We start from the raw sequence: 25,409 nt of genomic DNA, 5'->3' as shown, positions 1-25,409 counted from the left end.
ATCAAGGTTAGCATCACTAGTGATAAGTTATGTTGATACAACGTACCCCTCCCCCATATGATGTGATGAGAAAAGCATTTCACCTTTGTAGCGTTCTTCCTAAAAACTCACAATCCTAGTCTAATCATGACAGAAATATCAGACAGCTCAAACTGAGGAACATTCAACAAAATACCCAACCAGTATTCCTCAAAACCGTTCAAGTCACGAAAAACAAGAAAAGGCTGAGAAAGAGTCACAGATCAGAGGAGACATGATGACTAAGAGCAGTGTGGTATCCTGGATTGGATCCTGGAACAGGAAAAAAGACATTAATGGAAAAACTAATGAAATTTTAATGAAGTGTTGGAGTTGAATTAGTAATGCATCAATGTTGGTGTCTTAGTTTTGACAACCGTTCCATAATAATGTAAGATGTTAATATTAGAGGAAAACAAGTAAGGAGTAAATAGAAAAGCTCTGTACTATATTTGCAACTTTCCTGTGAATCTAAAATTATTCCAAAACAAAAGCTTAGTTTTTTAAAAAAATAGCAGAACTCCAGAGAAGGTAGAATTCTGAGGCTGGGGAGGTCTCTTACACCCAAGCTGAGATCCTGATAAGAAATGGCACCCTAAGAACTTGGGATGCTAGGATACCCGAGTACTGGGTTAAAGGGTAGATGCACTTGAACATCTAAAGCCCTAGATTCCTCTGAACCCTCTGGACCTGCAGATGCAGCCATGCTTCTTTTTGGAAGACAGATGTCCCTCCTCCTTTTACTTGAAAACTAGCCTCAAACGGAGCAGGTGATTTATGAGATGACGCTGATGCTCTTCAAGATCTGCTCCCACCTCCCTTTCTGACCACCAGACCGATAATTAGCACCGAGTCCCAGGCTGGAAAAGATTAGGCAAATATTAGGTGTGCCTGCCAATGAAGGGAGGGGTTATACACCAAGAAACAAGCAGGATCTGACTAACATTTACCAGCAGGAAGCAGAAAAGTATGCCTGGGGATGGTTTCTGAACGTGCTGGCTCTGAGGGAGATGTAGGGGTAATAAAATTGGATCAGGAAGAGTTTGTCAATATGAAGGTTAGGTTGAATTATGTTGCCCTCAAAGGATAAGTTCAAGTCCTAACTCCTGATACCTGTGAACCCGACCTTACTTGGAAATGGGTTCTTTGAAGATGTAATCAAGTTAAAACAAGGTCACACTGGATTACTGCAGACCCTAATCCAATGACTGGTGTCCCTATAAAAAGAGGGAGCTTTGAACACGTAGACAGAGAAACCCAGGGGGAGAAGGCCATTTGACCACAGAGGCAGAGACTGGAGTGATGTGTCTACAAGCCGAGGAAGGCCAAGGATTCACCAGCAACCACCAGAAGCGAGGAAGAGGCAAAGATGAATCCTCCTTCAGAGCCTTCAGAGAGAGCATGGCCCTGCTGACAGCTTGAGTCTGGGCTTCCAGAACTGTGAGAGAATAACTTGGAGCCACCAAGTTTGTGGTGTTTTGTTACAGCAGCCCTAGGAAACTAATGCAGGGGGCATTCCCCCATGACACAGGATTTAACATCCTGGCAAAGGCCAAGAAAATGACTCTAATGAGCTCTTAGTGTGGCTCTCGGAAGCTTAGACAAAGTAGAGATGCCAAGAGGAGGCTGATGACTTTAAAAACATAATTGTGCATTAATTTCTAGTAATCAGTGCATTGTGGTCAGAGATTAGGGCCGCTATGATTTTTTAAATAACTTGAGAGCTTCTTGGGGTTCAGTAATTGAGCAGAGCACATCTCTGAAGTAGATTTGACTATCAGTGACTTCCTCCTTTCAGTCTGACCATGAGTGAATTCCCCCTGTGAACAAGAACCCGAGGAAGCCAATTTATGGCAAAGGAGGTATCTCAGAGGTACATGACAATGGGATCCACTGGCTCTACCACATAACCCCCACCTTCCAGGAGCTGGCTACTTGCCAGAGCTGAGGAAGCCTCTTAAAGAAGCAGCTGAGGCATCAGCTTAGAGATAAATTTCTGTGAGGACAGGGTGCTACCCTTCTGGGTGTAGTATATTCCATAAACCAACAATTATTGTATGGTACTCTGCCCCCAATAGGTAGAATACATGGGTCTGAGAAACAAGGGCTTAGAAGCAGGGGTGGCCCCACTAACCATCATTCCCGGTAACCCACTTGAGGGCTACCTCATCTCTTCAACTTTAGGCTCTGTGGATCCAGAAGTCCTAATCCCGAAGAAGAATTCTTCCACTTGGGAATACAATGAAAATCCCATTAAGTATATGGCTATGACTGCTGCCCAGTCATTTGGGGTCCTCACACCAAGAGCAAAAGGGAAGGCCAGGGGTCACCACTGTAGCAAGGGAAATTGGTCCTGATCCGCAGGATGAGTTAGGACCGTTGCTTCATCACAGGAGCAAGAAGACATATGTTTGGCATTCAGGGCATGCACTAAGACATCTCCTGATATTGCCTTGTCCAGTGTAACTCAAATACAGCAACCATAACTGGTAAGGGTATGTTAACCAGGGCATTAGACCCCTCAGGGATTGAGGACTGGATCAACCCACAAGGCAAGTTAACAGAAGTGAGGGGACTCGAGAACGGGTGGGAAGGAGGGACCAGCCAGAGCAAAGAGAGCTAGTGCATCCCACCAACTCTTCTCCTGAAGGTTCCTCAGGAATTATGACCACAGGGTCTTGGAGAAGCTGGACCTGGATGGAGTGAACTGAATGTGAGAAGCAAGTGGATCTGTATGGTGCAATGAGTGCACAGCCCAGGTCCCTTTTCTCAAGCCAGCACACTTCTACAGCTGCTAATCATTTGCAACTGCTCACTTCTTAGGAGAACTGCCCACCACTACATGGCCTCCATTATAAACCTCCATCTCTGCTGGGGTACCCACAGTCAATGACTGACTGATGTAGAGACATAAAAGATTGGTCCCTTTGCTCAAAGGGACAACCCAGTGCCAGTTATGCCCCAGAGCTTTCCGCTGTGACCTGGCCCCTGTGCGTTACCTGAGATCACATCTTTGCTTCGTTTTCTCCTTTCCTATCCTGCTTTACTCCCTCTCTCCCAATTTTTCCAGGAAGAGCTCTCCTCAATAAATCACATCCAGACACACACATCCCAATGTTCACTGAAGCACTATTTACAATAGCCAGGTCATGGAAACAACCTAAATGTCCATCAACAGAGGAATGGATAAAGAAGATGTGATACATATATACAATGGAATATTACTCAGCCATGAAAAGGAACGAAAGTGGGTCATTTGTAGAGACGTGGATGGACCTAGAGACTGTCATACCGAGTGAAGTAAGTCATAAGGAGAAAAACAAATATCGTGTATTAACACACATATGTAGAATCTAGAAAAATGGTATAGATGATCTTATTTGCAAAGCAGAAATAAAGACACAGACGTAGAGAACAAACGTATGGATACCAAGGGGGAAGGGGTGGTGGTGGCACGAATTGGGATTGCCATATACACATTATTGATGCTATGTATAAAATAGATAACTAATGAGAACCTACTGTAAAGCACAGGGAATTCTACTCTATGCTATGTGGTGACCTAAATGGGAAGGAAATCTAAAAAAGAGGGGATATATATATACGTATAGCTGATTCACTTCACTGTATAGTATAAACTAACACAACATTGTAAAGCAACTATACTCCCATAAAAATTAATTCGAAGGAAAAAACAAAAGTTGGCGCAGGAACGGGTCCAGGGAGCTCCAGTAAGAGTGCAGAGTGTGGCTGGAGTGGGGTGAGGCAGGCAGTGAAGGTCAGAGATGAAGTCAGATTTCTCAAAGTCCTACAGATCAGGTAGGACCTTGAAGGCCATTGAAAGGACACTGGCTTTCACTCTGAGTGAGGTGGGAAACTGGGTGAGGGGCAGGCCTTAGTGGTGAGCAGGGGAGAGATGCTATCTGTTTTAATAGAATCACCCTGACCGCAACCATGGGAGCAAGCTGCCTGAGGTTGTGCAGGCAGAAAGTAAATGATGTCACGACAATTGGAATCCAGGATCACCTGATCTCAGAGCCTGGTCTCACAGACCAGCCTTTGTCTATGGAGCAGACAGTGCACGGCTGGTACATACATTCAGTACACAACCGCTGAATGCTGAAGATGTACACAATACAGGGATTGGTACCATCACTTTAAAGGGGAGATATGAACACCTAAAAGGAGACCAGACTCTCGCTCAATCTCCCTTGGGGAAAGCCTTCCATACTATAACTAATTAGGATAAAAGCGCATGCTTGCCTGAAGATCCAGAGGTTGCTGGCTACTTTGCAGCCCAAGTAAGTCCCTAAGCCTAAATGAGTGGTTAAATTTCAAGACAGCAAGTGGGAAGAGCGGACAGTTGATTGGAGTGCAGCATAGGGTAATGATTAAGAATGGCGGGCAGAAATGTTTGGTCTGAAACCCAGCTCTGCCACTTATAAGCTGTGGGCAATTTACTTAACCTCTCTGTGCCTCAGTTTTCTCATCTGTAAAACCGTGACTATAATCGGCCCTACCTCACAGGATTGTTAATAGAATTAAATAATTTTACGGTACCTGGAACATACTAAGTGTTTGTTATTATCATTTATTACACATAAGCAATTAGAGGGTACTCATATTATCATCTAAGTTGAAAAAAATCTGTATATCAGTGTTTGGACATGAATTTCCAAATGTAATGCTGTCTATCTGTTCCAATACTGGACGATAAGTGAATGCATCATCTTTCTTCCTACATTTGAAAACTATTATTGTACCTTTAGCTGATGAATTGTTCAGCTGCTTCTTATCAATGACTGTCTTTAGAAAGATTAATAATGCCTGGCTCTAATCAGCCCCATGTGCAAACTTCAGATGCTTTCCTGTGCATCTGCCACTCCCCTGACCAAGAGGAACACTCCGTGATCAAAAAACATCTAAAAATGCCATCTAGATGATGATCTCAGCCTTAAACATTATTAGACATTTATGATTTATACTGATTGCTAAGTTAGAAAGTCGGGATTTCTAACTTCCCAATATTCCTGCCCCTTACAAAACAGAAAACAGTTCTTTAAGGTCTTTTTTTTTTTTTCCACATTGGATTCCATCAACTGGTTTTATGTAAAAATCAATGAGGGGAGGGAATGTCCATTACATGCCAGGCTCTGGGCAAGGCACTTTATATATAATTATCTTATAGACTTGAGGTTAACACCAAGTGCATGGCAGAGCTGTTTTTGTTGGAGGAGCCCTAATTCTGGAGCATTGCTCAAAGACCACTAGAGCTGAGGATCCATCACCTTAGATCGACGGTCAATTAATGCCTTTTTTTCCCCTTCCTTTGCCAATCGTGTCTCTCTAGGGATCAGTGAAAGAAGAGGTGTGAGTTTGGCTTTATTTATTCTAAAAACATTCATTCTACAATTATGACAACAATGATAGTATCTAGCATTCATTTAGTGTATTCTCTGTCTCCAGAACTGGGCTAGCTGCTTTTTTATTGTTCCATGATGCAGTTCTGAGGAAACTCTTCAGAGTCCTAGACACATAACTTAATTTGGGGTTGAGCTCACACAACTTGGAAATTACTAATTTTGTTATATCCCTAAGTAAACCAATCTGGTAAACAAAAGGATCTTCAAGTTTGGATCATCCAGTCAAACACAGTAAAACCACCATTTAGGTTAAGTCCCTTACTGAAAAAAGTGATTAAATTTTAAAAGACAATGTTGGAAAAGAATACTCCTAAGTACTTTTGGTTGAGTATTTTATAAACTAAGGCACAGAGTTTGGTGATTGTAATGGTGACTAGTCCAAAGTCGTGGTTTTTATTCCTGACTTTGTCAGATTCCTTTGTCATCACTTGAATATGCCAATTAAGCCACTGTGCCTTCCTTTTGCATTTTTAATCAAATGAACACCACCATACGATGTTACCTGGGAGTGTTCAATGGAAGGATAAAACACTCTTAAAAGAATAGGTTATTGTAATCATTTCCTATGTTTGGCTGGTTTATCCTGCTGTCACTGAGGTAGGTTTTCATCTATACATGATAATTCAGTGTAGTTCTGATGGAAAGTTTTTTGTTTTTAATTACCAAAATAATAAGGTGCCCAACCCAGTTCTCCTGCTAAGCTCATCAAGAGTGATACAATGGAAAATTTAACACTGACAGGAGCCCCTGTGTTATAAAATACAAGAAGTGGAATGAATCTCAGTGTGCCTAGAAATAGTCCTTCAAATGCTAGTTTTTAAATTTAAGAGAAAACATAGATAGAAAAGTTAAAAGGAGATGCTAGGTGGCATTTTTCACTCACCAGGGTTAGAAATAATCATAAAAAACTTATCAAGGATATTTTCACATTTATTTATGTCAGAGAGATTAAAGGAGTCATTTTACCTTGCACATAAGGACTGCTTATTAATTCATCTGTAAGACCTAGGAAGGCATTTACTATGTCTACTTTTAAAAATCACAAATTAAAATATCACATCATTTCATTCATTTATGGCAAACTCTCTTCCAATGGTAATATATTTTACTTTTTAAAAAAAGATTTATTTTTTGGTTTGGACAAAAACATTCAATTCAGTGATAGTACTTAACACTTTCCCACTTAATCATGTAAGATTTTCTGCTTTAAATACTAATTTTTTAAGTTACTTTCTTCACACCATTGTGTAATTATCTTTCTCTTTGAAAACTACCCAATCAAGAACCACTTTATATAGTTTATATTACAAGCTACACAATTTGCAAATACCTAATTTTCATTTATAGTGAAAAATGAAGTGAAAACTTCTTAAAAATTATTTCAGCTCAGAGCATAACCATATAAAGTGGTTCCTGATTTTGTTATTAGTATTGAATTAACATGAAACATTATCTCCCTAAATCTTTTCTAATTCAATGCCAAACACACAATAATGCAGTATTACCATCTCCAATAAGTGCTAATCCTACTGTATAAGCAGAATGTTTGTCTTGATGTTTTCCTAATTCAACCTTATCGTTTTGATGCATCTTTTCCTCTAGGCACATAGTCTGTTGGAGCAAGAAGGGGCTCCAGAAGCCCTTTAATCTGACCCACTCACTCCTTTTTTAAATGTGGCTTTAAAAACATGAGGCATACTCTTTCAAACACCAGCAATGTGAAGCTACTCAGAAAGAAACCTAAAGTTTGCATTCAAACTTTACCTTTGTAAAATCCCCAACGAATCCCCCACAGCATTCTTCACTCCTTCCTTTCCAGGTTTCAGAAATTTTTCTTTGAAGGTATCAAATGCTTTAAAAGGCATTTTGAAAAGGGGGTATCTCCAAGCCGTCAACAGTCAGTCTCGGAAATTGTCATCCTTTCTCATTTCCAGCGTGGGGACCACTCTGCTTTCCTCGATGAACACCTGGAAGTCAGTTCTCATACAGGTGACTACTAAAAATCAAAAAGAAGATGAAACCCAGCCCAGATCTTTCAAGATGAGACAACACCCCCTGCCAAAAAAAGGAGAGGCCAAGTGGTGTGTGACTGGGAATTCGGCCCCTCTCAGCTCCCAGCTCAGCAGCAGCCTGTGGTGCTGTCTCAGGCAGCCACTCTCAGGCTGAGCGCAGCCTGGCTCCTACCCTGGGCTGCAGCTGGAGAAGCTAAAGTGGGCTCCAGCCCACGAGGTGTCCCGAGACCAGCGACAGAATCTGCAGCCTATCTCCAGCCCCTCCTGCTGCTTCAGACCACATTCCCCTCCTGGCTCACTCGGCTCAGCTGTGGCTTTCCCTGAGTGATCCTTTCCAAGGTGATGCCATAGTAACCAGGACAATACCTGCCCCTCGGTCGCTGGGGCTTTTAATGCGCTCTCAGCCAGAGCAGGCACCCAGGGCGAAGTGTGTGAAACATTCACAAGTCCTCTGCTTTTCTGAGGTCTGGCCCCTAAGACAGGCTCTCAGCGACCACATTATGGCCTCTTATGCCTCTCGAAGGAGGCGTGAAACACTTTTTCTATGAGACACCAGTATGGATGTGGTCCTTGGAGGAACACTTGCACTTGAGGAGGCTAAATGCAAAACCCAGGCCACAGACCTCTAGGAGGGCATTTATCTGGTCCTGATCAACAGCAGGATCACTCAAGGTGTGGTGTGTAAGTGCTACTGGGACCACTGAACTGAAGATGACTGAGCAGGTCCTAGAACCTGCTTACTGCTCTTCATCCTCAGGATAAGTCTAAATTCTTTATCATGGCACACAAGGCCCTCTGTGGGGCTCCAGCCTTGTTTCTTGTCACTCTGCTCTTTATGTCAGCTTTTCACTGAATTCAGCAAGCTCCCTATCACCTCTGAGGTTTACTCAGGCTGTAGCCTCTGTTTGAATAACTCTCCTCACCCTTCATCTGGGAAATGTCGAGGGATTCTTTTTTTTTTTTTTTTTTCGGTACGCGGGACTCTCACTGCTGTGGCCTCTCCCGTTGCGGAGCACAGGCTCCGGCCGCGCAGGCTCAGCAGCCATGGCTCACGGGCCCAGCCGCTCCGCGGCATGTGGGATCTTCCCAGACCGGGGCACGAACCCGCGTCCCCTGCATCGGCAGGCGGACTCCCAACCACTGCGCCACCAGGGAAGCCCGATGTCAAGGGATTCTTAAGTCTCACAGGGATATCTCTTCCTCTAGAAACCCTCATACACAAGGTTAGGTATCCCTCCTCTGTGCCCCCAAATCACCTGTCCTCCAAGCCAATAGGATCTGGCATGTAGTGGTATAACATAAATCATTGTTGGACTGGAGTAGAAATAGCACATGTTGCTCCCACATTGATGGGCGGCAGGATGACCCCTCCATAAATGATGCTGCCATGAAGAAACAGCCTTCATCTGTGAGGCTCCAGTGCGCCAACCCCCAGCCTGCAGGTGACTGACAAATCCTGTGCTTTAGACTCTCAGATTCCCCTAGAGTCATTTCCACAAGATGAGTCACTGCCCTCTGCAGTCATAGTCCAAATCCTTCTCCAGGATTTGAATTTAGTTGATATAAATCAGAGCTGGATCCTCAGTAGGTTAAATACTACCACCAATAATAATAATTATTATTATTACGGCTAATATTTGTTGAGCTCTCTTTATGGTCCAAACTTTGTGTTAAGCATTGTTTACACATTATCACAATCTTTCCAACACTACTTTGTGGATAGTTAATTGTTATTTTCCCCAACTTCACTGACAGGAAACTGAGGCAAAGAGAGGTTAGGCTTGCTATTTCAGATCCAAATGGCCTGGCTCCATGCAGTCCTATTCTCATTCTCTGTCTCTGTCTTTGTCTCTGTCTCTCTCTGTCTCCTCCTCCTTTCTTCCACCCCCCGCCCCATACTACCTCCTCTGACTTTACTGAGGTATATTTTGCATATCATACAATTCACCCATTTCAAGTGGACAATCAATGATTTTTAGTAAATTTACCATGTTGTGGAAGCATCACCATAAAGCACAAAGCAGGTAGAACATTTCTATCATCCCCAAAATATCCCTCATATTCACTGTTAGTCCCCATCTCCCATACCCCACACTGCCCCAGGCAACCATCAATCTTTCTCTCTCTATAGATTTGCCTTTACTAGACATTTCATATAAATGGCATCAACACACTATATACCATACAATATATTGTCTCTTGTGTCTAGCTTCTTCCATTCAATATGATGATTTTCAGGTTTGTCCATGTCACAACTTGTGTCAGTAGTTTGTGCCTCCTTTTCTGCTTTCTGTGGTATATTTTATTGTATGGACATACCACATTGTGTCTATCCACTGATGGACATTTAGGTTGCTTCCAATCTCTGGCTATTATGAATACAATTGTTAAGAACATTTGTGTGCAAATCTTTCTGTGGAAAAATCTTTTCATTTCTCTTGGGGAAATACCTAGGAGTGGAATTGGTGGATTGTATGGCAAGTATATGTTTAAACTTTTAAGAAACAGCCAAATTATTTTCCAAAGTGGCAGCACTATTTTACATTCCCAGTGGCATATGTGAGGACTCCCATTTCTGACACCTTCACCAATATTTGTTGTCTGTTTCTTTTTTTTTGTATAACCATTCAAGTGGGTATAAAATGGTATCTCATTGTGGTTTTAATTTGCATTTCTCTGATGACTAATGGCATTGGCCATGTTGTCATGTGCTTATTTGTCACTGGTGTATCTTTTTTGGTAAAATTTCTATTCAAATATTTTGCCCATTTTTAAAATGAGTTTTTTGCCTTATTATTGAGGTGTATGAGTGTATATTCTCAATACAAATTCTTTATCAGATAATACGACTTGCAAATATTGTCTCCCAGTCTACTGTTTGTCTTTTCATTTTCTTTATGCTATATTTTTAAGTGCAAACATTTTAAATTTTGATGGGGTGAGGTCCAATGTATCAGTTTTTGTTCTTACATAGGCTGTGTCTTGTAAGAAATCTTTGCCTAACCTGAGGTCTTGAAGATTTTCTCCAATTTTTTTTGTTTTCTAAAAGTTTAATTGTTTTAGCTCTGACATTTAAGTCTATGATCCATTTTGAGTTCATTTTTATGTATGGTATAAGGTAAACGTCTAAGTTCGCCTTTTTTTTTTTTTTTGGCTGCGTTGGGTCTTCGTTGCTGTGCGCAGGCTTTTTCTAGTTGTGGTGACTGGGGGCTACTCTTCATTGCATTGCGTGGGCTTCTCATTGCGGTGGCTTCTCTTGTTGCGGAGCACGGGCGCTAGGCACATGGGCTTCAGTAGCTGCAGCACTCGGGTCCTAGAGCACGCGGGCTTCAGTAGTTGTGGCACACGGGCTTAGCTGCTCTGCAGCATGTAGGATCTTCCTGGACCAGGGATTGAACCTGTGTCCCCTGCATTGGCAGGTGGATTCTTAACCACTGTGCCACTAGGGAAGCCCTAAGTTCATCTTTTTTCCATGTGGATATCCAGTTGTCCCAGCACCATTTGTTAGAAAGGCTATCCTTTCTCCAATGAATTGCCTTAGCACCCTTGTCAAAAATCAATGGAACATAAATATAAAAAATTATTTCTGGACTCTCAGTTCTGTTCCATTGATCTTTATGTCTATCCTTCTACCAATATCACACTCTGTTGACTGTAGCTTTATAGAGTAAGTTTTGAAACTGGGAAATGAAAGTCCTCCAACGTTGTTCTTTTATTAAAATTGTTTTGGCTATTCTAAGTCTTTTGTATTTCCATACAAATTTCAGAGGCAGTTTATCAGTTTCTGCAAAAAAAAAACCTATCCAGCCCTGTGCTCTTAAAAGGATATTTTCAGGCCACCAACCTTGCCACCCACAACTCCTCAAGGCTGAGAATGCTAAGACTCCAGGAAATCACATATCTAATCACTCCACCAAAATGTCTTCACCTGTCTGCAAAAAGCTCACTCATTAATCAAATACAATCAAAATAAAATATGATAAACACACTCTCTTGCTATAGAAAACATCCCCTGGTGAAGCTTCTAACCCATTCCTCAATCCCCAGATAACTTTAGGTTACTAATCTCTTAGAGCACACAATGGAAGCACCACTAGGCAAAGACCATGTGAGTCTCTTTTAAGGGTCAATGACGGCTAAGAGCACAAACCTTTTCTGCAGAATATATTGCTCATGACACACACCTGAATCTGCAAAGGTTTTTTTGGCAGTGATTTAGATGTTTGACGATAATAATAACTAACACTTATGGAACACCCTCTAGGTGCCAAACTTTATGCACTTAACTCATTTAATCCCCACAACGACTCTCTCAGTTAGGTACTGTTTTTATACCATCTACAGATGAGGAAACTGAGGCACAGAGATTTTAAGTCAACTTACTCAAGTTCGCACAACTAGGAAACTAGGCAGAGACGGGATACAGACCCAGGAAGTCTGGTATCAGAGCCTGAACTCCTAACTTCTACACTAGAGCTGTGGATAATAGAGACAAGAAAATATAAAGCCAGACTTTCCAGAACCGAGGCTCGTTTTATTCATTTGTTCCTTCTCATGAGGGCCTACTATGTGGCAGGCCTTTTTGAGACACTGGTGATATAGGCTGAACTGTGATATTTCCCTTAAAGAAACAAACCAGAAAATGAATGAGTCCATATGGTGTGGTGAGTGACACATGTGGTAGTGGGAGCACAGGTAAGGACACCTAAATTAGCTTACTAAGGGAGTGGGAGAAGGTTTCCTAGAAGAGGGGATGATAGTATAAGCTTTCAGGGATGAAAGAGTGAGGCAAACTAAAGAAAAAAACTGTAGGAGCAAAAACTTGCATGAGAGAGCATGGCGCCTGGGGGAAATTTGCATAGTTTCAGAGTTGGGCGAGTTTACCATGTGGTAGAAAACAAGACTGGAACAATGATCATGAGCTTTATATAATTTAGTGGTTACCGAAGAGCATTAACATATGCGCTCCGCATCGCAAAATAACAAATACAGCAAAGATAGATGAAATGATGTGTAGAACAGAAACCCCTGAGGGCCATGAAACTAAAGCTTTGGTCTATGCTTAGAATATGTAGACTGAATATGCATTAGAAAAAAAATCCAGCCATTGCATGTACTCGATGACTTCCCATCATCCTGTACAGAAAGAGCCTCTTCCCTAGAGAAAATAAGATTGACTAGGACATCTTTAGAGGTGATTGCCCAGAACATAGCAATTCCTCATCCTCAGGGAACTTCCCTCTCACTACCACCCTCCCTCCTCTTTTATGGAGACAGGGCCCCCAAAGTCCTGTATATACTATAATGTTTCCCATCTCCTCTGACCACTGTTGGATGGACCAGGGATGGGCACCTGCACTGTGCTGAGCCAGTCAGATGCCAAATTTTCCTGTAGTTTAACTTTAGAATTGAAAGACTGCTAGTTAATCTTGCAGAACCCTGGAACTGTAACTGGTGGTGGGGGGTGTTACATTCACATTATGGACTGGAGATGGAGAGAACACTGGTCTGGCAAAGAGTAAGAGGAACGAAACACAATGAAACTTTAGCAGGCTGAGGGTGTCTGTTTCTAATGGCCTTCCAATTCCTGTTTGTCTCGACCCAGCTGTCCTACCCTTGGGTTTCATGAAATACCCAATCCTTATAACAAATTGCCCTCCTTTTAGTTTACTCTAGCTAAGATAGTTTCTGCTCCTCACTGATAATCTTGACTTTATCAATGATTTAAAACCCAAGAGATAAAAAACCCAAAGGTTTTTACTCTGGATCTATTAGATGAGAAATAAAGATAAGAATGACAGTTTACCTCTTATTAGAAATATTGAAAGTCAGAAGACAATGGAATAATCTCTTTAAAAACTAGGGAAAAAATTGTCAACCTAAAATTATATACCCAGTGAAAATACTAATCAAAATTTAAAGTAAAATAAAAACATTTATTTGATATTTAGTCCTGAAATCCTGAAATGCCAATAGTGCCTGTACCTAACACCATGAGGGCAAGCCTGACCATCCAGTTCAATTTTAGGTAGGACTCCAGTCTCCCAACAGTGAAAAAAGTATATCTCATAAGCTGGTTGTTAGCCAAGTCATTCTAATCTACCTAGACAAAAATATATGTGTGTGTGTGTGTGTGTGTGTGTGTGTATGTATATATATACACACATATATATATAATTTGTTCAAGAAAATAGTTTCATCAAACCCAATCAAAGTGTTAGGTGGAGAATTTTAAACAGGCTCAAAGCTAATGACCTAATTATTCACCTTTTAGGATAAGAAACTTCATAAGGAAACAGAGGTAATGAAGAAAATTAATCTTCCTGAGGCTCCTTCTCTCCTGAATTCTGTGGCAGCTTTTCTAGGCCCCATTCTACACCCCAATTCCATACTCCTCTCCCCCTGTCCCCATAACATACTAATACCAACATAAAACTTTCTATTTTATCCAGTATTTCTCCCAATCCTTTAAAATTTGTATATTGTTGATAACTATCATTATAGTTGTATATAAAACTTGATTTTTTTCACTGCACTTCTATTTTTGATATTCTTTTATTAATAGTCAAATGTGCATACAACACGTTCAAGTATCTCATTTGATTCTCCCAACCACCTGTGTAACAAATAATCAGGTAGAGAAACCAAGACTCAATTTTGCCCAAGGTAACCTGGCCAGTAGAATGTGGAGATTGGGGACTAGGTCCTTAAGCCCATTTCCTGAGCTTGTGTCACCACAATACACAGTACATTGTGATCCTATAAGTCCCACTGTGGGTACTAAAGACTGCCTTTAACATAACAACTCAGGAAAGATGTATTCAGAATCCTTGTGTCTTTAAAAACGTCACTGAGCACCTAATTACTGTCGGCCCTCCATATCTATGGGTTCCTCATCTGTGGACACAGAGGGCCGATAAGGGACTTGAGCGTCCCAGAGTTTGGCATCCTGTGGGGGTTACCGGGGGGGGATGGCTAGAACCCCCCCCCAACAGATACAGAGGTGTGACTGTATAGGTAAGCTTGTGATAGTAAGAGTGAAATTTTTAGAAATAAAACAGGGTGCTGGTTTTTGAGATTACATACTAATCTGTTTGCTTTCACTAAAAAGTTCCACCAAAAAATAGGGCAAACCAATAGCAAAATAAAGAGAATTTCACATATAACACTGACGTACGAGCCCCTGGATTAAAATTGCCACCATCCACCCAAGGCTGATAAGACCGCCCTTCTAAGGGGAGGCTAATGGGTACCTTTATCCCATTCTGCAGTCATTGCTTCCTTATCTGTCTTGCTGACTTGAGTTTCCTGATCTCATTTCATACAAGGGAGAACGAAAAACTAGAAATGACAAAGTAGAATGACCAAACAGATATTATCTCCATTTTACATATTAGGAAACTGAGGCTCAAACTCAATAAGTTACACAGTCACATAGTTTTTGGTTACATAGCTACAAAGTTACATAGTTTTTTGGTGGAGCCAGGATTTAAACCAATTAATTACAAATGCTCACTTCATTATACAGCACTGCTTCCAGCCCACAATAAAGCATAGTTAGCCCCATTACATTTCAGCTCACTGTGAGCTGGGTACTGGAATTCAATTAATTTGGCTCTATGTTCCTAAGTTATAGGAACATAATTTTATACCATTATTAAATAAATGTCTCTATAATTCTTTGCAAACATAAGGCTGCCTACATGGACACCCTAGAAACATATCAAGTTCTATTTTCAGTTCATCAATGTAACTGCTTAAATATTTTTCCCAATTAATGAAAATTAAAAATTTTCCCAATGAAAAACATTTCCCAAATTTTCCCTATTAATGAAAACTTTAAATAAAGTCAAACAATCAAAATATGGAAATATAGGATGTCTTTACACAGCATGGAATAATTTGAGTATTTTGTATTTTTCATAGAAGAATTTACATGAATTCCTTATATTTATGAAACACTTTAACTTCATTCTTCACTGCTCCTTTGAGGTTTTAACTACCTAGAGAACGAGGTTGGGCAGATTATTCCACTTCACTGTTGAAACCAACGGGCATGGAGAAGACAAGTGATGTATTTAGTTTTTTTGAGGTTTGGGGCAGAACTGAAGCAGAAATCATACCCATCTACTCATCTGCTGGCTGTCACTGGCTGCCTTTAACAAATTATTAACCTTTTATCTTGGAGAATCCCACTCCCAGAGCCCCCAGCACAAGACACTTGATGATCAATTTTTGAGCCTGTTTTCTTGCTATAATTTATTTTTCTTTAATGTGTTACTTCCTGTTATATATTGGTATATACTGGCTCAGACAGTCTGAAATCCGTACTTCTGAGTAACTGGGGAACTACTGGTTCATTTCATCCAGTATTATTACAGTGTGGAAATATGTTCCAGTTTTGCTTTACGCACCATGAAAGTTGACTTAAAAATAAAAAGATTCAAGGATATCTTAGATTGTGTCCAAGATAGAACACAGAAAATCTGATAATTTAATAAATGCGGTTGGATAATAATAAAGAAACCTGAAAATGTGAGAGAAAGTCAAGATCAGAGAGTACATTTTGGAGGATTTTTCACCACCTTAATTTTTCTTGAAAGCACACATGAAAACCAGAGTGTCCAGATAATTTCAATACATGAAGTAGAGAACAGGGTTCACATATCTAGGGCATCAAGAATCAAGATGGAACAAACCTACACACCTTTGACAAGTATTTCCTATGAGGTCCTATCCTTCTCATAGACTCAATATTACAAGCCAGACATCAATCTATCACAGTCTGTCCGTGTTCAAAAATGTACATGAAAAGGAGCTAATGTAATGGACTACTACTTGGGAGATAGTGACATCTTCTGGTGGTTTATAGACTAAATTTATTTATGCCAGACATTTTTTCCCCCAGAAGCCAGCCACTGTTTTACGTTTTTATTTTATTTTTCGGGATCTTTGTTCCCTGGCCACGGATTGAACCCAAACCCTGGCAGTGAAAGCGCAGAGTCCTAACCACTGGACTGCCAGGGAATCCACCAGCCACTGTTTTAAAGTAGGTTTATTAAACTCACACGTGTGGATTCTTAAATTTCTGAAATGTTCAACAAAGCATAAATTATTACTTAAAAAATAACAATATTCCTCACTTATTTTATTCCTTGTGTTGGTGTCATCCCTGGCTTACTCAGCCAACATTAATTCCACTTTTCCTGGTCATCAAGTCATTTGACCAGACTTTCCTTAATTCAAGCAATTTTCATGTAATCTCAGAATTCAAAAGGACCTTGGGAGTTACCTACCCTAATCCTCTCCCCAGTGTGTCCAGCTTAATTTGGGAAAATGTAAATCCTAACTAATCATTTGATAGCATCAAAAACAATTTTTAAAAGGCTCCCTGCAAGGTTGAGCTCAGGGCCCATCTCCTCTAAAGAAGTCTTCCCCACTCCCCTAGCCTAGGTTGGCCGTCCCTCCTATGTTAAGATTTATCACAGCATATACCACACTGTCCTGTAATTGTCAGCTTACTCAGCTACCTTTTATAACCACAGTGCAAATTCCTTAATGACATGGCCTACATCTCATTACTATTTGTGTCCCAAGAATCTCATAGCCTATAACCTATTTTTGGCTTATTTTTTGAAGAATAAACATATTCAAATAACACAAGGTGAGGTATCTGCTCTTCATTCAAGTGGATATTATTTTAGAGGCCTATGTCCATCATAAGCAAGATGAAGATATCTATCGAGTACTTACAGTAGGTCAGGAGCCTTGTCAGGTGCTTCACACACGTTTATTTCATTTAATCCTAATGAGTCTGTAAGACGTGATCCTCATTTTATAGCTGATAAAACTTATTCTGGTCAGTTGGTGAAAGAGACAAGATTTAAACTCATTCATTCCATATACTTATTTACACTTTACCTTGTCCCAAAATGAGAATTTCTAAGAACATAATACAAAACTTTTTTTTAAATGGAAATCAGAGCAAAGGAGAAATAAGAATTAAAAAAATCAGATAAAGCCAGAAGTACTGAACAATGCATACTATTAATGTCCTATATATTTGCTACAGGTGGACTGCAAATTTGCCTGAACCTCCAAGCTGTTAATATGTGATTTGCTCCATTATTCAGACTTTAAAAGATAAGGGCAAACTAGTTGCTTAGAAGCACATTTACTCCTGATCTGAAACCTGAAGTTTCTCCTGTGGATCCTCAAAGAAACTATTTTATGTTAGAGTGAACTAGCATCATCCTTGGCATGAATATGTTTCATAATACAGCCCAAAGCCAAGTGCAGTAACAGAAATTGATGTGTGGCCAAAACAATGCAACCCAGGCACAAAGGTCTCCACAGTGGGTTTAATTTCATTCAGAATTTCTAAAGAAATGGATGGATTACTCAATTTTGGGCCTCCTCCATAAAACTTTCTCAAAAATGAGATTTTGAATGTTGGGCAATAGACAGTTAAATGTTGTTCTCTGACAAGTATCTGGGTACAGATATCATTGCTGATTAGGGGCACGTCTGTATGATCACTGGAGCTGGGGATAAAGATGCCATCCCCTTCTGACACTGGAGCAGTCTAAGGAGAATACCACTCAGTGAGAGGCCTTTCCATCTCTCCACAAAAGTGATCCTAAGAGCACCCACTGTTAGAGACAAGATTTTCTTAAAAACTATTTTGGATCTGTTCCAACTGAACAAACGTGTAAAGCAACCCATCCCACCTCCATAGAGCATAAGTGCTATAATTTTAGCTTGAAATTTCCAAAAAAATATGCCCCCCACCAAACCCCAACTTTATCTGGCTCCAAAGTCCATGCACTCTATGCTCCTAATGCGCCCGTGGACAAGCCCCATATTTGACTTTTGTTTGATCATTGCATTTAGTAAAACTGGCAGGGACTCGGAAGGGACCTGCATGAATGCTGATTCCTACATGCAAACTCTGGACATTAGAGTCTCATTCTCATATGAAAGCCAAACACTGGGTTTCCTAGCAACCCAGGCCACCACAGAAAGAACATATATCCAAAATACAGGAAAAAAAAAAGAAAGATGAAAATTGGAACTGCTCAAATAGGTATAGAGTAGCTAAATCATATTTCCACTCAAGGCACATTTCAAAAGAACTTTTAGAAAGGAAAGTTTTAATATAGGCTACATATATACAATTCCCTATAGCTTTTGTTAGCAGCGCATATATCCATCCTATGGCCCCATTTTTTTTTTTTTTGGACAACTTTTTATTTTTTACTGAGGTAAAACTGGTTTATAACATATCAGTTTCAGGTGTAAAACTTAATAATTCAATTATTGTATACACTAAAAAATAATTACAATAATAAGCCTAGTTAATGTGTCACATTACAATTGACCACCTTCACCTATTTTGCCCAACTACCCCAATCCACTTCCCCTCTGATAACCACCAATCTGTTCTCTGTGAGTTTTGTTTTCTTTTTTCCTTTGTCTTTTAGGTTCCACATAAAAGTGAAATCATACTTGTATTTGTCTTTGTCTGACTTATTTCATATTGGCCCCATTTTTAAATGGCTTAATAGACTGAGGAGTCTTATCAGTGAAGGTAAGCTTAGGAAACAAAACCAGACATTTGAACAGGGAAATTTTAATGAATTGTCAACTAGTAGAAGTTACTAGTCCTTTTAAGCCTTTAAAAGGCATAAAAAAGGACTCTAAGGAGTTCAGAAGTAGCAGTTGCAAAAAAAAAGGCAGCTACTACCTCTAGGCTAGGAGAAAGTAAAAAGAAAATTAAGGAACTAAAGACTAGGAGAGGCTCTCTTCCCCACTCCAACCCCTCAAGCTGAGCGCCTTCTTCGGCGAAGGCATGGTTTCCACAGGTACATTCAGCCACCAGTGGTGAAGAGATTTGTCAGAGGGCCAGAGTGGGAGACAGCTGCTTGAGGGAGTGGCCGAAAGCAGCCCACTGGAGCTGCTCCCAAGCGGGAAAGTGTGACTGAGGCACAGCTGGGGTCCTCTGCTGGGGCTGCCGGGCTCCTGCAGTGAATAAAAATGGAGAAGCAGAATCCAGAAGTGACTTCTTACTGCTATTGCTTTGCAGTGCCACTTCAGGACCCTCTACCGACGAAGCCTAACATTCTGCCAAGCTGGCAAGGGAGATGCGTTTACAGGATCCAGCTCGAGTATCACAAAGCAGGGCAGAGAAGGATGGATTTGGAGCTGGGAGACAGTAAACTGATAACTGCCAGAGTTCACTCTTTTGGCGTCTGACCTTCCATATATACCTACATATCTAACACAGGAGCTACTGGTCATACGTGGCTATCAAGTACTCAAAATGTGACTAACCTGAATTGATATGTCCTAAGTGTAAAATATACACTGGATCTCAAGACTAAGTACAAAAAAGAACGTAAAATATATCATTAAATTTTGTATCAATTTTTTTTTTTTTTGCTGTACGCGGGCCTCTCACTGTTGTGGCCTCTCCCGTTGCGGAGCAACAGGCTCCGGACGCGCAGACTCAGCGGCCATGGCTCACGGGCGCAGCTACTCCGCGGCATGGGGGATCTTCCCGGACCGGGGCATGAACCCGTGTCCCCTGCATCGGCAGGCAGACTCTCAACCACTGCGCCACCAGGGAAGCCCCATTTTTACTTTTTAATGTGGTTACTAGGAAATTTAAAATTACGTATGTGTTCTGCACTCCAGGTAGTTAAGTCCTCTCTGAGTGGCTAGAGCAACTTGGCTGCTTTGGATAGAAGTTTCTAGTATCTAACAAGCTCCATTTTGGTGAAATGGCTTTTTCCACTATGCCACCCCCTCCTCAAGGTTATATGCTTTAATTCTACTACATGTCTGGGTACTGCAAACACTGCTAACCTGGCTCCCCAACCATCTCATCCACAATTCAGAGAAGCAGCCCAGAGGCTGATTTTGACCACGAACATTTCCATTCTATCATCTCCCTCTTCCTCTTCAATGACAATTTTTCCAATGTAAATATATTTATGGTACCAAATAAGTACTGAACACATAACACTTACTATATTAAAACATTTTGACAAAACAACTCCAGAATTCATACAATAAAAGATATAATGGTAGAAAGCATGGGATTGCAGATCAGAAAAAAAAAAAAAAATCTAGCTTCTATTCCTGGCTCTAACTTTCTTGGGTTAGGGCATGTAAATCTCTGACCCTCTGTTTCTACATCTGCATGGTGTTGAATTATTTAAGTTTTACTCAAACTATATCATGAAATCTTGTTAGGGATTGTAACCAGTTTTTTTTTTTTTAATTAGTAGGATATAATAAAAAAACAGAGTACACTATATGTATCAAAGATTTTCTGAAACTTTTGTTTCAGGTATAAATTTCATATACTGGGTTTGTAATGTAAGATATATTTCTTACTGTCACAGTTATAGCTTGAAAGCCAGCAACATAAATAATCTCTTAAAATCCTATACAGTTCGAATTCTTACAGATTTGCTTTGTTCTAAAATTATTTCAAGACCAGTAAATAACAAAGCATGAAATCACAACTTAATGTGGAAAGTTTCGTCAAAGCCGAAATTTATTTGGTGCATACTCTGTGCTTGCTATCAGGTACTTTCACATATACCTTTTCCCTTAATATGTAAAAGCAACCATGTGAGGTATTTTACAGGTTAAAAAACAATAACAAAAACCTATTTCCTTAACTTGTTCAGGTGAAAAGAGGGTTATAAGCGTTCCAAAATAAAAACAAAACAAAACAAACAAACCCCAGCCAAGTACATAGTCTATTTCCATTTCTTTTTATGCATCCTCTAAATATATCACACACTTTAGCATTAGGAGAATAAAGAACCAATTCAAATAAAAGGGAATCTTTCTTGTAATTTTTGTCTCCAGGTGCTTTTTAACCTACTAACTTTCTACTCTAAGCACAAAGGACTTAAAATGCCGTCAATATCTACAATAATTTTAAGGTGATCTATCTAGTACTTTGAAAATTTTGTTCACAGAGAAATACAAGCCTAAAAATAGCACTATTTTTTAGAGGCAGTTTCACAACAGAAAAAGGCGAGGGTAACAGTTCGAGTGATAGAAATGATTTAAACAAAATACCTTCAAGAAAGTAAGAAAAAAGTGTAGAAAATCTTCTAAAAATGTAGCATCGTTACCTCAATGAATGAACAAATTTCAAGATGTGAAAATTACCCAAGAATCACATATTTTTTTCAAATAATCTATTTTTATATTTAGAAGTTCAAATTATATAAATTGTTCTATTAAGTTTTCCTTCTAATTAGGAGTTCAACACTGACAAAGTTATTTTACAAAATAAAAAGCAATTTCCTAATGAACTGTGACTACTGAATTGTTACGAAGAAAAATTCTTCAATGTTAAGCAGTTTTATTCCTTATGTAAACTTTTCTCAAGATAGATATTGTGTTACGAACGAGACAAATAATCAGGTGCAGGTATGAATGTATTTGCCAAAAACATCTGCTCTTCCTACTGCTTTTCATTTCTTGGAAAAGTTTCTTTAGCATTCCTATCAGTCCTTCTCCTAAAACCATGTAACAAAATACAGCTCATACAGAAACCAGATGTTAAGCTACTTTTTATTTTTTAACATACCCTCTTATTGAATGCTGCCAGCAATATTATCAACTTAAATTTTATAATCAAGTACTGTATGTTCAGTGTGTGTATACGTAGTTTTTCAATGAATAAATGTAGTGTCAGCACACTAAACTTCATATGACTTATTTTAAATGATTGCTGGTTTCAGATAATTAAAAACCACAAACTCTATGGCTGAGATTATAATACATTTATAGTTCTCTGAAAGATCAGTTTAAAGTTATAACATAATGATGGAATATAACGAAATACAAATGACATCTATAGCATAAGATTCCATGGTTGACTAATCAGCAAATCAAAGAAAAATATCAGAGAAAGGTCTTGAAAAAGAAAGCATGCTTCCTGTTAGAAGAATTTATTCTTTCTTTCCTAAAAATGGCTAATTATGGACATAAAAATGTTCGAACAAAGGGTCCTGAAACTCCTAGAGAAGATTTAAACTTCAGATGCAGTAACTGACGAAGTCAGACGTTATCATAACGTGTCAAGCTGAAAATTAATCTGTTAGTAGCCAGAAGATACAAGTGCTCATTTTTAGAGAAGTAAAGTTTATTACATTTGAAACAATACAGCAGAAATCTCAAAAGTATACTCATTAAATATAGTTTAATTCTTACAAATCTCCTTTTGAAAATGCAATTCATATGTGCTGCAACCTCAGAAGTTTGAATTCAAAATGAAATATGGAGGCAGTAGTCAGGGAAAGCACATCAGAGGGCTTTGTCAAATATCTGTACAAATCAGTACATACCTCTTCTGTCTGTGATACAGTAGGAAAAAAAGTGATTCTAAACATATCCAAGTAAATGCAGAAAAAAACATTACTATCTGAGGCAGACCATGCTAAAATATAATTTACAATGATTAGTTTGCATTTATGATAGTTAATAATGCCTTAGTTTGAACCAATGAAATCAAGGTTAAGTTAAATTCTGCAGTATTTGCTCAGTCTTTTGCACTAAACATTAGTTCATCTGAGAAGTAATAAGATTGGAAAAGCAAATGACCCGATCCTTTTCGTTAGGCTTATCATTTTCTCACTCAGTCACACTAAATGCAAACAAATCAATACAGCATCAAGATTTTTCACATAGTAAAAATGAAGACTAATGACTTGTGAAGGCAGACTGTGTACCATGTAGTATTTAACAGATGAAACTTGCAATTACCATCAACTCAATTTTTTAAATAACACCAAGATTTACAAGCCAAAATAAACATTTGATTTAAAAATTCTGCTATTCAAGATACTCAGGTGTCTTTTTTTCTCATTGAGATTGATATGGGTTGGGTCTTTTAAAAACCTGAAGAGGAGTTGGTAAGAGGAAAAAAATCCTCAAGGCTTTAAAAACCTCAACTGTTAAAGAGTCCATACAACTACTATGCTGGCATGACAACAGGTTTTTTTCTGTCAGACAAGACCATTCACTTTCCCACAGAAGTACTTCCTCCAATCCAATTATATAGATGTAAATCAGCTTACCCATGATTAAAACTGAAGTGATCCTTCAAAAACAGGAGCATGACACCTCACCCAAAAAGATCTTTTAAGTCACTGCTAGCTGAACTGCTACTGGTCATAGTAGGTGGCGGCTGTGCAAAGTTCTGCGGGTTAAAGAAAGGATTAGTCTGCACACCGAAGGCAGACTGTCCTATCATGTGCGTCTGTGCTCCCATTACCGAACTACCCACACCTGGAGACCCTTGAGCAGGCACAAACTGATTAAGCCACTGATTCGGTTTCTGTTGTGATAACTGGTTCATGCTAACTTTGGGTTTCTGAGGGCCAAAGAGATTATTAAGAGCAGACATATCTGTGGGTCTTTGCTGAGTCAGCTTCGTACCAGCAGGAGGAACACTCACAGCACTGAAGTTTGGCAAAGTGGAAGGTGTTCCCAATGTCATCTTGGCCACTCCAGGTGCGCTTGGACTGCTGAAGAAGTTCTGGTTTGTATTAACTGGCACGTTGAATCCTGAAGTCTGAAAGCCCATGTTGGCATTTAGGCCGTTTGTTAAATTTCTCTTTGTATTATCCATTGGTGTAGAAAACATCATACCAAGGCCCGTGGAAGGAACAGAAGTGAAGGTACTTGAAGAAGAAATTTTAGGGGTACTAACAGAAAGACTGGTCAAAGATGACATATTATCCATCAATGTGTCTGTCAGGTCCTTAGTCTGAAAAATATGAGGAAATTACTTTATCTCCAAGAATTCCAAATTACTTAAAAATTAGTAAACATTTGATAAATTTTATTATAAAGGACAGTTAAAATTAAGCTCAATAGTCTACACTAAGACAGCAAACCACAGCTCACAGGCCAAATCCAGCCTGCCACATATTTTTGTAAGGCTTTTTAAGGATGAACATTTGTAATCAATCTGATGATAGGGAACACAACTCTGAACTCCAATTAAATGAAATGTTGTCTCTCTCGCTGCACCTCCACCAAAAAACAGAATTGCATTTTTCTCGTTAGATCTGTATTACAGACAAGGATATTCTGTTATTTTTGTATTTTGAATTTCATGAAAATTTTGTGGAAATTTATTTTCTCTATTCTAAGTACCTACAAAATACTTTATTTTTGCCTCTTGGCTCACAAAGATTTTTCCCAGAGGAAGAAATTTAATGATTAAGAGGCAACAACAACAACAAAAAAATAATTTAAAGAAAGCTTTTAAGATAAAGTAATTTCTGCAATCAGTAATAGTGTAAACTTTCTATCAGCAGAGACCTTAATCACTGCTCTAACACCAGCACCTAGAACACTGCCTGGACCATAGCAGGAAATAAATACTGGTCAGGACATATAGGTAAGTATTCCTAAATCAAGTCACAAACATGACTATAACAAAAAAGCTAAAAATTGAAAATTGCTTTTTGCTCAAAACTACATAAATGCATGAATATATATTCCTGGTCATTTCAAAGTGAGCAGCATTGAATTAGTACCATAGACCTAATATTTTTTAAGAACCCTCCCATTAATCTAGCTTCCTCTTTGTTGGTAACAAGTACTATTACAAAACATTATATATTAGGCAGGCTACTGAGGAGTTGTTGGAAAATTCTTGATGCCCATACTTCTTAGAAATTACACATTAAAGTATTTTCTGAAACACATTTTTATAAAACACTAGTAGGTAGACTAAGTTCTATACTACCTTACTCCTTAAGGGTAGTATGCCTTATATATGGAATTCTAAAAAGTGGTACTGATGAACCTAGTGGCAGGGCAGGAATAAAGATGCAGACGTAGAGAACAGACTTGCGGGGAGTGGGGGAGCTGGGATGAAGTGAGAGAGTAGCACTGATGTATACACACTACC

At 39.4% G+C, this 25,409-nt stretch overlaps 2 protein-coding genes across 5 annotated transcripts in view; both read right to left on the bottom strand.

The window, feature by feature from the left end:
* Nucleotides 1-7,312, bottom strand: part of SLC17A8 (solute carrier family 17 member 8) — a 48,657-nt gene extending 41,345 nt beyond the window's left edge. The window contains exon 1 of one of the 2 annotated variants that reach the window (XM_029206073.1): nucleotides 7,206-7,312. In XM_029206073.1, the coding sequence (XP_029061906.1) occupies nucleotides 7,206-7,306 (101 nt within the window). In that variant the 5' untranslated portion in view covers nucleotides 7,307-7,312. The remainder of the gene's footprint in view (nucleotides 1-7,205) is intronic. The other variant, XM_029206072.1, reaches the window with a different exon arrangement.
* Nucleotides 7,313-20,992: 13,680 nt separating this feature from the next.
* The window catches only part of SCYL2 (SCY1 like pseudokinase 2), a 59,471-nt gene continuing 55,054 nt past the window's right edge, over nucleotides 20,993-25,409 (bottom strand). For 2 of the 3 annotated variants that reach the window (XM_029206040.1, XM_029206041.1), the window contains exon 18: nucleotides 20,993-24,254. In XM_029206040.1, coding sequence (XP_029061873.1) covers nucleotides 23,610-24,254 — 645 coding nt within the window. In that variant the 3' untranslated portion in view covers nucleotides 20,993-23,609. The remainder of the gene's footprint in view (nucleotides 24,255-25,409) is intronic. The other variant, XM_029206042.1, reaches the window with a different exon arrangement.

Source organism: Monodon monoceros, unplaced genomic scaffold (assembly GCF_005190385.1).
Source record: "Monodon monoceros isolate NGI ecotype Baffin Bay Population unplaced genomic scaffold, NGI_Narwhal_1 Super_Scaffold_6, whole genome shotgun sequence".
In the NCBI taxonomy this organism is placed as follows: domain Eukaryota; kingdom Metazoa; phylum Chordata; class Mammalia; order Artiodactyla; family Monodontidae; genus Monodon; species Monodon monoceros.
The sequence above is the reverse complement of the archived record's forward strand: the minus strand, read 5'-3'. Positions and strand labels throughout refer to the sequence as shown.